The sequence below is a fragment of the Parus major genome, chromosome Z (assembly GCF_001522545.3).
Source record: "Parus major isolate Abel chromosome Z, Parus_major1.1, whole genome shotgun sequence".
NCBI lineage: Eukaryota > Metazoa > Chordata > Aves > Passeriformes > Paridae > Parus > Parus major.
The window spans coordinates 61,048,054-61,064,723 of NC_031799.1; the positions used below are offsets into that span (position 1 = coordinate 61,048,054).

Below are 16,670 nucleotides of genomic sequence, written 5' to 3' on the forward strand. Positions count from 1 at the left end.
CCATCCCGCATGTTATGGAACTTAAAATAGTAAAATCCTGCACAAAGAAATACAATGTTTTCATTCACTTGCCCATCGCAGCACTTAAGGAAAAACTACAAAATAGGATTTCAAAGACAGAGGCTTCAGAATATCTAATAGAGTGATGCTTAGAAGTGTGTTTAATGCAGGAAACGTGCATAATCAGCTGAGATATTACCACCAAAGTAGACATTTGAAATTGTGAGACAAGAAGAAATCGCACACAGGCTGGTGGGCAACTTGATTAAGAAGGTACAAGGCTTGCAGTGTATTAAAGAAATGTGCAAAACTGACAACAGGCAACAAACATTCACATCTTGTTCGGTCACAAATTTGTTTTTTTTAAAACAAAACAGGCCAACCAGTGCTTCTGATTTCACCAATAGTATATGGCTCTTCATAGATATAGGATACAGCCAAAAGGTTACACAAGCTGCAAAATTAAACTCTTTCAAAGTCATGATGTAACAAGAGCTTGTTTAGTTCCAAGGCTTTCTGCAGACCATTCATTTGATTGGCATTCTTTTAAATATACAACAGAAGGATCAAAGTAAATGTCATGTAAGAACTTGGCTATCATCTTATCTGCAAAATAAAGAAATCCAGGATGATCCTTCATGAACAATGCAGCTAACACATATTTCTTTGGACAAATACATATTCACATGTGCTTGCAAAGTATTTCTAAATAGTTTTCAAAAAGTATTTTTAAAGTAGTGCAATATAACTTTATCTGCAATTGCAACCAGTGAGAGGTAATCCAGAGAGGACCACAGCCCCCTTGAGGATGCAGTCCTGTCACTCTCCCCTGGGCAAAAAAATCCCCTTTAATGTCACTGGGAACTATAATGAGGAGCTGTGCCAGGTAGTCCCTCAGGAATGAGACTCTGCTCACTATGTGGGGAGCTGAGTGTGGAAGTCTGCATGCAGCTACCAGAATATATCCCCAAGTACTCGTTATGCAGTGGCCACTAAGACATTTGAAATGTAAATGTTTCTCATCTATGTTCCATGTAATTTATAAGATAATGCGGTTTCCATGCAGTAGGGAAAGATCATATCAGAAGAACTGACATTATTAACTAAGGAAAAAACCCTGGCATATCAGTTTTACCATAACTGCATTCTTTTCCTCTACACGGTATTTCACATTGGTAACAGGTAATGTTATACCATAAAGCATTTTAATATGACCTTGTGATTTGAATGAAAAACCTTTTCTGCAAGATATCCATATTAAAATAGTTATGTGCACAAAAACTGTTCATAGCATGACACCCAAAGCAGTATGGAGTTAGTTTGACCCATTAGAGCTAAGCTGTGTAGTACAAATGAAGACTACTGGTACATGTAGAAAAAACATGATAGGCAGTCAGTTACAAACCTGGCAGTATTTTGAAACAGAGATTTTTAGGTCATAACAATGGAATGATAAAGACAGCAGGAACTGCTCTTAGGAGCTCCAGAAAGAAATTTGCACTTGGTGTTTCTCACTCTTTTATAAGCAGTCCTACCACATAGAAAAATGTTGCACCAGGAGTTAACATCAGGGTCTGAAATTTAAAAAAAATCTGCTAAAACTTAAGTGCAGTAGGTCCCACTACTTTGTTTTTCTTTTGCAATATATAAAACATAGAAAATTGTAATGATGACTTACTGGATAAAAATATTAATGCTCACAAATAAAATCTGAGAAATTTCTGAGTCAGATTTAAAGTTAAACATTTTGTAGGTTTAGTTGGCATGGTTTGACTATCTCATGTATATTTGACAGCCAGGTAGTAGTATATCTTCTCCATTTTAGATTGACTCATTTAATGTTTTACATTGCTTTAAAATGGCAAAAACCCTACCTGAAACAAATGTCTTTACAATGAGAAATAGATTTTCCATGAGAAATGCCTTTTAATACTGTTACAAAATCTCCCCACTAGATAGAAAGGCAAGATAAATAAAAAGCTTAGAGAAAGGAAACGCTTTTTAGCCTTGCTCTTTTATCTTCCCCTGGCAGATGCTGGTCTCCTCAACATATGAAGTTGGCTAGGCAGGATTATTTTTCTTTCTCTTGCTTGGGCTGTGAGTAGAATCTTGTTTCAGTTCATGGTATTGCATCTGTTTAAACACAAAGTTCAGAAGGTAAGTTGTCAGATGGCACTTGTTAGAAAAAAAGAAAGATATCTTTTTTTTCTACCAGGGGATAAAAAGTTTAAAAAAGAGGCTTTCCCCCTAAAAATGACACGGGATTTGCAGATGTGATTAACCAACAACAGAATGACAGATCTAGAATAAGAAGGAAAACCAACACCAGGAAAAATCTTACCAGGAAATAACAAAGTAAACTTAGAAACAACTACTTTTTTTTTGTTTTTTTCTCCACAAGCTCTAGTAGACAATAAACATTATCATCTTGAACCATGTTGGATACCATTCTTCATAATATTTCTTAAAAACTTGGTTATTTCTAGATGTCTACTATGGAGGTTATCAGATACAGAGAGGGTGTTTGCACCCATATCTCCTACTTAATACCAGCTCTGAACTGAAACTAGAAATATGGGAAGTCCATAATCTTTGTGACACAGGTTATGATTTATGTACTTGATGCTATCTTATCTTGTGTGCTCTGGGTATTGTGTGCTGCATCATAAAAGCTTGTAATTCACAACCATCTTTTTTTAAAATTATTTTTAAGGAGTTTATGAGCACTGTTGAACTGTGGCCACAGCAAAAGCTTTCATGTGTGGAAAGGCCAAACTGCTCTCAGAGAGTGCTGTCACAAGACATTGGGCAATGCTGCTTGCCTCTTCCATTATTTGACCTTCCTGTTCCTTCTCTGCCTGTCCTGAGAGCCTCCGCTCCAGCACTTCCACAGTGCCCTATCCTAGTCAGATTCACATCATGCTGGAAGCTGTTTAATAGGAGCCCTGGCATCTGCAACCATCTCACAAACACTTGTCCTTCTACTGATTGCTCCTATGGATCCTCAGAGGTACAACCAATGCAGGAACTTCTTTCTCATTGGAAAAAGTTCTAGCAGCCTCCTTATGGTTTATGGGCTATCCTCAGCTTGACTTTGCAATTTATTTCTGCCAAAGAATGTAATAGTAAAGCAAAGTAACTGCTTCAAAAAATCTTTAAAAAAAAAAAAAAAAAACAAAACAGAAAAAATATACACACCACTTGCACATCGGAAGGGACTCTGGACAGAAAGTCAAGTAGCTCGTTGTTATCAATTGCATATGGATTTCGAATCTTCTTTGTAAATTTATTGATGCCTGCAAAAGTGAAAATTCATATGTTACTATCATAATATATAAGATATCAAAAAATACATACTGTTGTCATAGTTTTAAAACAGATTTTAGGATCCATTCTGAATCCTGATGTAGCACTGAATGCATGAATTGAAAACTCAGGCTCCAAAGGCTGGACTCTGCTTCTGTGGTTTCCTGTTTCAAAATGCAGAAGTTCTAGGGACATTTTCAAATTCCTTCAATATATTTTTTTGGAAAGTAACTAAAACTGTTATTATGAGGAAGTTGGGAAAAGCAGAGGCATAAAAAGTATTTAATTTCTGTAACAGAAAAGATGAGCAGGAATCAGCTTAATTGGAGGACACAAGATTTATAAAAGATTCAGAAGATTCAAGGAAAGTATTTTTCATGTTAAGGACAATGAAACATATGGGAAGCCGTGAAGTCTGCATCATATGAAGACTTCAGAGGAATTTGCACAAACCTCTGTGTGGGAATGACAGATAGAGAAGAGCTGATGGCAGTGCAGAGACGAGAGGATATGTCTCCCTTAGACATCATGATCTTATACTTACTGACAATTAGAGTTCAGAAGAACCAAGAAAAATAATTCACAAAATAACCAGAAAGCGGGCTTTTAAATTACACTTATTTTCTTATCATTACATAGCAAGTCAGATTCATACACTTTGAGAACCTGGTTTGTGGGCTCTGGGAACACATCTAAAATATGGACAGGAACAGAGCAAACTGCATTGACTTTCACATGAGCAGGAGCAAGCCAGGATACTATTAAAAATATGCTTTTCTGTGTAATTTATCAGATATAAGATAACATAGTTTATCTTCCACAAAGTCTTTGGTGCCCAAACTTTTCAGAAAGCTTTAGCAAGGACATAAAGCCTTTGGATGGGGCATGCAAGATTCAGTGTCAACAACACTCAAAGCCTCCCACAGCATGAATCCTCAGTTCTGCAGCATAGATAGGAGATGCTGCCCTCCCTTTATATGGTATTGGATAATGAGTATTCAGAAGGAATATCTGACGTTCAAGAACCTTCATTTAAGAAGATATTTTGCATCACAAGTGACTGCAAAATTTAAGGTGAACACCACTGCTCGTTGCACATGGCCACTGGACCACCCACGGTGAATTCAGGTGGTATGTATGATCTCACTTAACCACATCTGATAAAGAAAAATACCAGTCAGCACATGAAACCTTGAGAAAGGAAAAGTACTGCACAGATGAGAGGAGACATTACAGAAGATGCAGAATATAACAAGGGGGTTGGTCTTTTCCAACAGTTTGAAATTTTTCAGATTAAAATAATCATAGTTTTTTCCACATAAACAGCTGTATCTGTTACCAGGACTCAGGACTTCATCAAGTGGGATTAGGATGGAGAGGTGGCTCCTCTCTACCTGCTCCACTCCATCTAACACACCACATCTTCAAGGACTGGTAGTCTCCTCTGGGAGAGAGACAGCCAGGAAAGGATGGAGAATTTCTTGCTAGGGCAGGCTGAAAGGGGCAGACCCTATGGAAGCACAGCAGGAAGACAGCAATACCAAAGATGACACATAATATGAAGAAATTTTCATATAAAACTCTGTCTTCCAAAGAACAAAATGGGCAGGTGCTGCTACAGACCAGCTCAAACATTCCTATGGAAATAAAAAGAGAAATTAATGGTTTCCACAGGCAGGATGGATGGATAAGATGAAGAAATATACTTAGGAGAGGCTAGAAACATGCAGTGATGGAGAAAATACATAGGTGTTTGGAAAACTGCAGTTTTTGAAAGGACAGTGGCTCAAAGCTGTGCTCAGCTTGACATATCTCTGTGAGGATTCATTTCACCCTGAGGAGGTCTGAACTGTGGGACGTGCAGTGCCTGTCTGATCTCCTGTCATGATGCAAGAGCAAAAGGTTCTTAAAGAAGGGATCCACATATGCTTGCTGAGTAAAAAGTCACCGGAAAAGGACAAAAACATGCCAGAGAAAAACATGGAGTTGAAACCTCAAGTGAACAAAGGGGCTTGAAGTTCTCTCAACACAGCCTATGTAACTTGAAGGCAGGGAGGGAAGAGCTGAAGAGAGTGCAAGGTGCATTTATAATAATTTATCCTTATGCTATCCATCTATGGTTTGGTAGGCTTGGGAGTTGAGACTCTGCCTGAAACAGAGATATTTCTGTGGGAGTGTGACACTTCCAGGAATATGAGTCATGAGCTTTTCAAAGAACTGTTCTGGCTCTACAGTTATGTGGCTCTTGGAGGGGTATTATAATCTCTGGTTATTGTATCTAACCTGATGTAAAAAAGCAAGATACCAGACCCATCTGAAAAATTAAAGAAAAAGGACACAGACAAATACTTGAACTTCCTGTGTGTGTGCTAGAGAAAATGAAATTTTGGGAACAAACTAAGAGTTTGGGTTACACTTAAGTGATGCATGGTATGGAGAAATAAGAAGAAGTCAAAGACAGGAAGGGAAAGGAAGCCCATATGCTTGCTTTTGTTAATTCTGCAGAAAATACTTTTGTTCATACCTTCTTTATTGCTTTGACTATGATCATTTGATAAAACATTCTCAGAAAACAACTGACCAGTAAACAAAAAATAAAATCTTTGGAGTCAGTTCAGTGATTTTGTGCTGTCTCCTGAATTTGAAAGTTTGTCACAAAAGTGTGATTGCTATTCTCTCTTCAGAAAGAAAATCTAGCCACTGATGTAACTGAGACTGTGCTCTCCATAAGTCTGTTCTGCTGGGTGAGGGTAAGCTGCCGGTGGTGTAAGATGCATGAAAAGATATACAAATGAAAGAAGCATTATTTACAGCAGATGTGGTAACAGAAGCTTTTAAAATACAGTATAAAGAATAGATATAAACACAAGTAGTGAAAGCTTGGATCAATCATAATTCCATCCCCCTATCTGCCCAGGGTTTTTGTTCGTTATCAACCAGCCAAATACCCTCTATTCCTTTCTGTCTAACTAAAGGTGACCCTTTAAACAGGTTTCTTGCTGCTATGTTTGCATACACTTTCACAAGATAAAGTACTGCAGTAAAAAAGGTGTATTGTCCTAAATGCACTATATAGATTGAAATGTCTCTGTTTATGTATAAGTGGTGAAAATAAATCAGAGTAATATCTAGACAAAGCTACATTTTGATATATGAAGAATCCTCATGGCTACATGTTTATAGTATGATTAAGTCTAGAATGCCAGCCAAGAAAAATGCATTTTGCAGGTGGTCCTAAATATTTACACTGTTGCAATTTTTAACTAACATCCCTAATTCCATCATAGGGCAGCTTCATGGCCATAAATACCAAAAAGTACTGTCAGTGTAAGTCATTCATTAAAAACCAGGATTATAAAGTGGTACAGGCAGTTTAAAACAGCTTTACTTACCCCAGACAAGGACAATGTATCTCAGTGGAATGAAATACAAGATGACTGTGAACACAGAGAGGGCAACAATTGCCAGCCAGCTCAGGAATGGGACAGTCCAGTTGAATGTACTAGAGAAAAGTTAACAAGTCAGAACTGAGGTCAGCCAATAAAGCCAATACAAGAGCAGAGGACAGTGAGAGAAGTGTCAGTTTCCATTAAGGAGATCAAACTGAGTCTACTGATGAAGGCATGGATACATTTGTCACTCATCAGGGAGTGTCTGGGCTTGGACCCACTGTCAATGGAAATGAAATGAAAGGAGGTCCTGGCTTTGCCCACTCGCCTGCTGAATTTCACCTCTCCCAGCCCAGCAGTGCACATCTGCCAGGTGAATCACTGCTCTGCTTTTCAGAAATCTCAGTGCCTAACCCCAGTTTCAGCATCAGGCAAATGTACTCGCACAGACAATCTACATTCTCTTCTCAACAGCACGGGAGAGTAGGATACAATAGCTGGAAGAGTACTACTAAGGCTTTCTTGTTTTATCTCCTCCCTATTCCACTGTAAGGACAGCACAAGCAGTTAAAGGCTGAACAGGGATATTCCCCTCTGTCTGAGGTGTAGGCGCACACCTCAGCCAGGTGCCTTCCAGCTTTGGGGGAAAAGGAAAAGGCAAGTGCATGGCTACACAAAGGTGGAAACTCATCCGTTCTTAAGAAGGAGAGGGCCAGGGGGAAACAAAAAGGAGGGGATAGAACAGTTAGTCATGAAGACAGGGACAATGCAACAGCAGTGGTTGAGAGAAGAAATAAAAATGCTCTGAATGTCAAAAGGAAAAAAAAAAGGTAATAAAAACCCTGAAATAAGTAAATGTTATAAGTAAAGGTAATTTATATGAACAAAGGAAGAGAATTTCTGGGATCCCATCTGGGTTTCAGAACATTACCTTTCCAAAAAAAGTCACAGATAAAAACATCCTCACTAAGCATCCCAGACTCTATTCTGATAAAAGTCTGCAGGTCACCTCATTCTGCAAAACTGAGGTGTGAGGAAGAGACAGTTAATTGATCTTAAAACAGGGTGCTGTGGCTCTCCAACCTCTGTGTTCAGTGAAGAGAGAAAGACCAGATGATAATTTTATAAATATGTCCCATAGGAATGTTGGTTAAGGGGAGCTGGGCTCAGTGGATTTGTTCCAGGAAGGCAACGCCGTCTCAAAAGTGTTGCCTGACATTTATCCAGAAGGAAAATGTGGCTTTAAATCTAAATAGTCTCATGATACACATTAAAGTATTACTACTAGCTACATTCTCAATCAATGTGGTTACATTATTTTGGCTTCTCTAGATGAATAATTGCAATTATCTGAATTGCAAGCCATATTTTTCATAATGAGCTCTGGCTTCCTGTGTTTGTCTTCTTTTTTCCCTGACAATTTTGACATGTCTCCACTAACATTATGGTAGTGTCACTTAGTGTAGGACCCCTCCCTTTATCCTCAGGGGACACCTGCTCTTTTCCCCTTTTCTGTACGCATTTGGGATGAACAGAAGGTTGAGGGTCTGCTCATGTTCCTGTGACTCGGCTTTGTGCAATTGATCACAGACACACCATGATGTGTGGGAGCACTGGCTCCTCACTTAGCAAAGCTCCTTATGGGCTGTGTTAACACAGCATTCAGTACAGGTTTCCCATTATAGTTTTAGGAGCAAATTACAAAGATTTATAGTCTCACTCAGTTTACAAAATTCTGTAGCTCTCATCTGGTATATAATAGAACAAGCCCTACCTCCAAAAGGCACAATTAGAACTACTTAATCATCAAGACAACTTCCACGAATAGCCTTTTGATAAAGGACTTTTTTCAGAGACTGGCTCATTTTTGTAACGGGAAAACTTGTATGATACAATATGCTTGCACCTGCCTCTCCTGCTGTGAACACAGCCTGCCTGGAATTATCCCTATGGGCACACTTTCTCAGGCTTTCGTATTAGGGACTTTGCCCTTAAATGCATAAATGGCAATCTTCCTGTCATCAGGATAGAAAAGGACAGTATTAGAGATGATCCTCAGGATTCCTGCAGACTGACCTCCACCCAAGACATAGCTTTCCTAAAATTCACTTCCAAAAGTGAACTGGGTACAGGTAAGATGCTTTTGGCTATCAAGGTGCAGAACACCAAGTCAATCCTCTCCATGCTTTGCAGCTTACAGCTGGAAGGTGTCTTTCTGGAACCTGTCTGATCTCAAGTAATAAACTTGTGCTACTGTCCACTGACCATGCCAGAAATACACAAGTACATTTCCTGCAGTATATCTCAGAACCTCTCTTTCTTAATGTCTAGATTTATTGGCAATTTTTATATACTATGTATTTGATGATACAAATTACAAATATTCTAAAGGAAAGGTTTTGCTGACCTATAAATAAAACTTCTTAAAAATAAAGTGAACATATGTACATTCTTAAAATATGAAGCCCCTATTCAGTTCTGCTATTTCATTTATCAAAATTGCATTTTTTATTATTCCTTTTAATTAACAACCTCCCAACAAGATGCTCATTCTGTTTTACTTAAAAACCTTACTTCTTATTTTTGTCTCAATCAATGTAATTATAAATTCCAGAATTAATATGACAGAATTTCCACTGACTGAGGACCTCTATAAAGCAAAGTAAATATAGATGAGTTTGAGCAATGGGCTTCCCTGGAATAAGTAAGTCTAACATTTTATATCTCTGCATGGAAAAGATGTTAAAGGCTATTGGAGAGCAATCCAGCACCTGTGTCAGCACTTACTTCTTGATCCTTTCACCGAAAGAAGCAATTTCATCTAGGATATTCTGGACAGTGACACACACTTCCTGGATGGCATAAAGTCTATTAATAAATCCTTTCTTTTCACTGTCCTAAATAAAAGAATAGGAGTAGTTGAGTAAAAGAATTTCTGACTGTAGGAAAAAGATTGTGTAGCCATCAGTTAAGTTTCGAAAGGTCCTGCATTACAGATTCATTTAAAAGGAATTGGTAAAACCTGCAATAAGAAAACAATTTCTTGTCCTGTGAACAGTTCTTATTGTAATAGGTATGGTTTAGTACATACTCTGAGTTCCACACAATTTTGTCTGTCACTGTGTTAGTTTCTAAACACATATTTGAGTAAGACAGGTCTCTAGGTTTTTGTGAACATTGTGAAGGCGTCAACCATGTATGTTGTGTGCTCTTTCAAGCAACAGGAGTCATAAGGTGAAATAAAGGCAGTTTGTTGAAATGCTGGTTCTTGAGCTGATGTAGGCAGAGGAAAATAAACATTTTTGTGGGGGGCACTGAGCAAGAAACCAGGAAAACTCAGTTCCTATAGAGAGCTCAGTTCCCCCAAATATCCATCTTGAAATCCAGACATGTTTTCAGGATCAAATCCAAAACCACTAACAATACTGCATTAGATGCATTAAATGAAGTATCATCATGTTAAAAAAATAATAAATTGTTTCTCTTCATTTTTTTACAGACTACAGCTAGACCAAAATTCAAACATTCAAAGTTCAACATTTCCAATGGGTTGTTGCCATATTACCCTATATAGTTTGAATGTGATTACTATTTTCTGAAAATAAAAAATGGAAAGAGAATTGTGTACTTGTAAGAAAATATTTCATTAAAAACATTCAACTTTTTTGTCATCACAAACCACATGATACAACCATCTCTGTCATTGACTCCAAAGTTCAGCATCTAAGAAATATATGTTGTATTTCATTTTTCTTTTCTTCCCCTGGTACATAATTATCAGGCAGTATATTTGTTCACTCTTGCTATCTTAATAAATTAGATTGGAGGAAAACATGATTTATCATTTAATCACTTCAACATCACTGGTTCTGCAAGATTACCTGTGAAGATGTTTGAAAGTATTTAGTTAGAGAACACAGATTATCTAAAAAACAACCATGAGAGAAGCAGAACAGAGATGAGAAAAATACTTTCAGTGATTTTGTAATTTATAAACCAAGCACTTCTGACAAAGCAAAACCACTAGTTTCTCAGGCAATGTAAAAGATTTTCTGTTCTCACGTAAGATTAATAATTATTGTATCACAAATAAATATTTTTGTGTTCTGAGAATGACCATAATGGATCACAACCAGTGATATCTACTACATCCAGTGCTGAACAGCAACACAGAGTTGTTTATGTAAGTTATTTCCTTAATATTTACTGGATTCTTGAAGTGTTTGCAATGACACCATTACTCTCAGGTATACAGTTTCTGAAGATGTGCATCATGTACCAGCATGCTTCATTCATCATCAGGAAATAGGCACCTGCTCTATTCCTTCCTGTAAAACACATACTTCTAGTATAATGTTTCCTTGTACAGCAGAAGTGAACAGTAAGACATACAGTTATTTTTCTGCTAACTCAATATGTACACCCCTTGCCTTTTCAGTTTTGTTTAAGAGATTCTGCCCTCTATGTAAATTTATTTTGGTTTATAATTAACTTGTTTGAGAAAAGAATTATGTCACTCTAACAAAACCAGTGCCCTTTGTGGCAGAACCAGAACTCAAGTGTGCTTACATTCAAAGGTTTTGAGGCTGTTTTAATTTATAGGTATCTTACATGATAAATTTGTACCTTTCTTCATGTCATGATATAGGAATGGCACTCTCCAATTTAGTGCTCCCACTGAGACTTTCCAAATCTTGCTGCTGCATGCTCACTCCCCCTCCCTCCCCACCGCCTGTGGTGGGCTGGAGATGAGAACTGGAGTCACAAAAGATTGTGGCTGTGATAAAAACAATTTACTGGGAACAACAGTGAGATAAGGAAACGAACAACAGCGACAATATTAAAAATAAAAGTGTATAAAAGAGAGAGTGATTTACATGCGAAATGCTCACTGCAGAGCCCAACCTGACTGCAGCCACACCATCCTGACTGCTACCTCTGGCTCAGAGCCAGTGCCACACTTACTCAGCCTAAAGGAACCCCTCCTCCCAGAAGAGAATCCCTTTCCCCCACCCCCAACAATGATGTGAGATGGTAGAAAATAACCTCTGGGTTCCAGCCATAACACCACCTGGAGTACTGGAATTTCCTGCAAAAATTCATCCTGTCTTAGCCAGGACCAGACAATCCAAAAATATATAAGTTTTAAATAATTTCCCATAAAAAACATAAAGACAGGAAGAGACAGAGAAAGGATCACTATTTCCAACCCACTGCACCTTCTGAGCTTCAAGAAAATTTGTTGACATACTCTGAGGCAGGATTAGACAAAACAGCATAGGAAAGAGGAGGCAGTCAGAAGAATCATGGTTCATCTTTGCTTAAACTATTCCAACTATATCCACATGTCCCAAAACTATTAACTGGTTTTTATTTCCTGTTCCAAATATTTGCATAAAAAATAAGCTGGGCTAGGGAAAAACAACACTTATTTTCTTCCAGCAAAATGCCATGTTATCTAATATAACACATGAGCTACCTAGAGTAAACTACAGTTCTTAATAACTGGTTTTTCAAACACTACTGGCATTTCCTTTCCAGAGAAAGACGGTGTGAGAGACTGGAAGGAGATCACTGGCTTGAAACATTTTGGTTGCATGTGTGTGGTAAGGGGAAGACTAGCCTTGCTCTGGTGAGGCGGTGCCCTGCTCCATCCACCCCACACCCTAGAGCCTGTATGCCAGGCCTGCAGCAGCACAGCGGAGGCAATGTTCCAAACCTGCCCCTGGAGCCCCTAATCCAGCCCCAGAGTGGCTACCAGATGTCCCACCTGAGGGAAAACCCATCTGGTTTGGCCTGGAAAAGCCAAAGGGTACTCATGCCAGAGCCTGAGGCAAGCATGTCTTGACCACTGGAACCACTGGTGATAATCATATCTGCTCTTTTCTATATCTCTTCTGTCTTACTCTTTGTTTCTCTTTATTCTAATTCTTCTTCTTGGTGTCTAAATAACTCCAGCTCAGATGGGTTGGAGTCTGTCAAGTTGAATGGACCTAAGTCCATAAGCTTGCTTAAATTAATGCTTTGTGAAATGCTTTTGTGTTGTTTCAATGTTGCTTTAAACTTCTGCCAAACTTCTCAGATTTTCTAAAGTTTCCAGTAAAATTTTTGCTGTTTTGACTCTTGAGGAATATCTTGTCAGTATTTCTCCTTTGTGTCCATCTCTGGGTAAAAGAAAAAACTAACCTGTAAGCCCCTTTAAGGGACTTGGCAAGTTAATTCTGGGGCCTTGAAGATGGGCTGTGACTGGAATCAATTTCACCATTTGCATGACTACAACTGCCAATTTTCTGGACATAATTGTCATTTATATAGGAGATAAAATGTATAATACAGAGCTACCAAAGCATAATACAAAGCTTTATTACTATTTCATTTGTGTGATTTGTTTGCAGTAGGCTTAAGGTACCTGAAAAGCAAGAGATTTGCTAGGGCATGTTGTGAGCACAAACTGTGAAAGCAGAGTCAAATTGATGTTGATGGTCTGACCTGAATTTTAAAAAGGGTATGAGCCCAAAGTAAAGACTGAGAAGTAAAGATGTCCTCCTCCTCTTTCACAGGAAATTGTAGATTAAAGACTGATGTACTGCTTGGCGAATACTAATACTTAACATTTACATACTGATTTTCAGCCAGAGCTGTATTTTCCTTTTGGTGAAACCAAAGGAAAACAAAGTAAATTACTAGCTCTAGACTATGTTGAGCTAATTTACACAAGTCCCTAAAGAAAATCCATGCTGTGTGAGTCTTTTTATGCAACAGACTGTGCTTCCAACCCCATGACAAAATAGGGTGATTCAGGAAAGGATTACATCTGTAACCCCAAACCTCTCTCCTCTTCAAGTGAAAGTGCATTTAAAAACATTTCAAATGATCAGGAAAGTGAGAGAAATAAATAAGCCAGAATCAAAAGCAGACTCTAATAAAGGTAAAGGGTTTAAGTCAGAAAAGAAAGAAAAAAAAAACCAAACAGAAGCTTTAAGTACAGAGAATAAAACTCTGAACATTTTATGGTGGATAACTGTACTACTAGTAGCTTCTTATTTGGAGGGAAAGCCACAGATCATAAGAGGAGAGTTTTGAGAATAGAAGCAAATGCTGAAATTTTTTCAAGATGGTGCCTGGAAAAAGACTTCAGGTGGATCTTCCCAAAACAACCCTCACTGCCCAAGTTGGTATGATAGAGCCTCTGCACACACTGCATCAACCAAGGCAAACCAGACTAACTTGTAGTAGACACACAGGGTGGCTACAATGTCAGCCCAGGTATGGCCATCAGTGGTATGGTCCTGTTACTTGGCCACCAGAAGACACATGAACTCTTTTTTGCTTGGCTCGTGGATTGTATTACAACAATACCTGTTGTAATGGCCCAATACAAGGACTTTACAGTGGTTCCTGTACTCTGGGTGAGATGCATGTGAAAAATGCTAACCAGATATTCTCAAGAAGTCAAAACAAGACAAAAGGTCACGGGTAAAATTTAGAAAAACAGAGAACTTTGGCAAAAGATTTAGTACAACATCTAATTAATATAAAATACTTGGGCCACATTAACTACATTAACATTAACTATGCTAACTTGGCCCATCTTACTTAGCAAACTTTAAACGTTTTCAATGTTAAGTTACTTACAATGTTCTGAGAAGAAGGAACTGGAAGAAGAAAGCGAGAAAGACAGAAAAGATGGAGAAAAGCACACATACAGCTCTCAGCTCCAGTGGTGCTCAGATAGAAACTCCAGTACCAGGTAGGGTGAAAACATATGCTGGCCTCCTGCTTGGCCTTAAATACCTCTTGGCCTTCACGGGCCGTCCTCACAGGTGGGTGATTTGGCTGGTCATCTGGCTACTCAGGAGTTGGCATAAGGTAGAGTGGAGCCCTGACTCTGGCAGCTCTGCCAGCCAGGATACTGGCCTTAAGGGTGGGGCAGGGCAAGGGGCAAGGCCTGACCCCTTTCCCCAAACACAGGCATCTGAAAACACCTCAAACATCAACCCTGCTAGGCTCTGTCACCTCTGGCCACAAAAGCAAAAGTATAGTCGTGCTGCGATCAGTAAAGAACTCCTCTAATCATCCTTGATTTCTAGTAACAAGCCAAAAAATCTCTATTGCTTAAACAGAAACTGCTGTGAGAAAATTCCTCAGATAATAATAATTCAACTAATAATTGGTGCCCAAAGTAGAGTCCATAAATAGGCACCTAGATCATCCCTGAGCAGGAGACTCAGCTATATACAGGGCTCTAACACTTGGCAGACTTCCTTCTGTGGACTGATGAAATAGATCCAGAAAATCTATGGTAGTAAATGCATTAGTCCTTTACTGGCAGGAGTCATTAGTACTGCCCAGAAAAACACAGACATAGACTGTGAAATACTGGTTTATAGTCTGGCCACTGCTCAAAACCCTACCTTCAGTAATTACCTTCCAAACACTGTGTTCTGTGAAGACCACAAAGAACAAGATAGTAAGCCAACACTATTTCAGCTCTGGAGGTATTTTTCTCCTTAAAGTCTTCTGAATCTCTAATCAAAAGGCCTCAGATCTGGCAACAAACACACAGTTAAGTTTTTATTTTATCAAATGTGGGAGATAAGAACTCCTGTTCACTTCTGGTGAGCAACAGAAAGCACTCTGGGAAAGGTTTGACAAATGGCGAGGTGAAGAATGGGCCCTGTAACCAGAGGACAGGTTGCATGGCTGGCTTGTGGCCACCTCATGCATGAGGCAGTGTTTGACTGGGTAGATGTGTGGACACCACATGATCAGAGAGCTGGCTGGGTAAAGTGATGAGTGAACAGTGACACTGCAGTGGCAGGCAGCCAATGCATGCTGGTCTTTGTTAAATTTAGAGCACAGAAAGGCTTGGTTTGCTGCAATAAATGATCTTCTTCAGAGGAAGCAAGAAGGAGATCCGTGTGTCTTTGTTTCCTGTTGCTATAATCAAATTCTCAGGTTGATGGAAGGAGGACAACCAGGATAATATTGTTATCTTAAAGCTGACTGTAGAAGCAGGTCTTGAGGTAAAGGTGGATGGTCTATGGGATCTTGATAGGTACACAATGTGACCTGAGGCTGGTATCCTCATTACATCCTGTAATGAACTGAGAGAGTCAGGTTATTTTAACTGTTCTTCACCCTTGCAGGCTATCACTCATGGAACAGCACAACCACATTATTCTTCCCAGCTCTTAAATTGAAAAAATATGGGAAGACTCTTTGAAATATTAAAACTTTTCAGTGGGACCTTATTGATTCAAAAATTCCCATCGTTTTAGTAAGATGGATTGTTACTCCTGACACTTTAACTTATTTCAAATAATGACTGATAGTGACCTGTCCAGACAGGTGCCTGCATAGGTTCTCTCTTCAGCATCAGCAAAATAAAAAGCCTATTTGGTACTCCTTCCACTCTGAAAATGAACAGCAGGAGCAGGCTTCCTTAAAGCACTGGCACCATTTCACCTCAGACATCAAATCTCTGGGTTATATAGATGAACAGAATTGAGATTTTACACTTTGAGCTTCAACTTCACCTGTATTACTGGGTACCACACCTTCAGTGACCACATTTTTCAGATCCTATCAGCTGTCTATAAATGCTCAATATGTAGTCTCTAAAATCAATGTGCTAGCACGTGTCTTTATGAGTGCATGCTGATGAGGTCTGAAAATAATTGTTCATGCCTACTTGGCTGAGGGTTTTGAAATATGGAGAAAACCACATAATAATGAAGAGTAGGGTTTTACAGAGAGAAATTATATATGTGGTCATGATTACTAAAGAAAGAAACAAACAAACTGTTATTGCCTAGTAAGATTCCATATTTAAAACAGCAGACAGTAGGCAGAACAGAAATTATATAAACATGTGGAGGAAAATACTGAAGACCTGGTAATGAACTGTTAAAGGGAGACATTTCACTATTGCCCAGCCATTGATAAGACCTGCACTTCCAAGATCTGGTGTGA

The 16,670-nt window shown here is 38.7% G+C and overlaps 1 protein-coding gene across 2 annotated transcripts in view; it reads right to left on the reverse strand.

Moving 5' to 3' along the window:
* Nucleotides 1–138: 138 nt before the first annotated feature.
* The window catches only part of MCTP1 (multiple C2 and transmembrane domain containing 1), a 216,858-nt gene continuing 200,326 nt past the window's right edge, over nucleotides 139–16,670 (reverse strand). For both annotated transcript variants that reach the window (XM_015653442.2, XM_015653441.2), the window contains 4 exons: nucleotides 9,483–9,592; nucleotides 6,699–6,808; nucleotides 3,199–3,296; nucleotides 139–2,133 (listed from right to left, as the gene is read on the reverse strand). In XM_015653442.2, coding sequence (XP_015508928.1) covers nucleotides 2,062–2,133; nucleotides 3,199–3,296; nucleotides 6,699–6,808; nucleotides 9,483–9,592 — 390 coding nt within the window. In that variant the 3' untranslated portion in view covers nucleotides 139–2,061. The remainder of the gene's footprint in view (nucleotides 2,134–3,198; nucleotides 3,297–6,698; nucleotides 6,809–9,482; nucleotides 9,593–16,670) is intronic.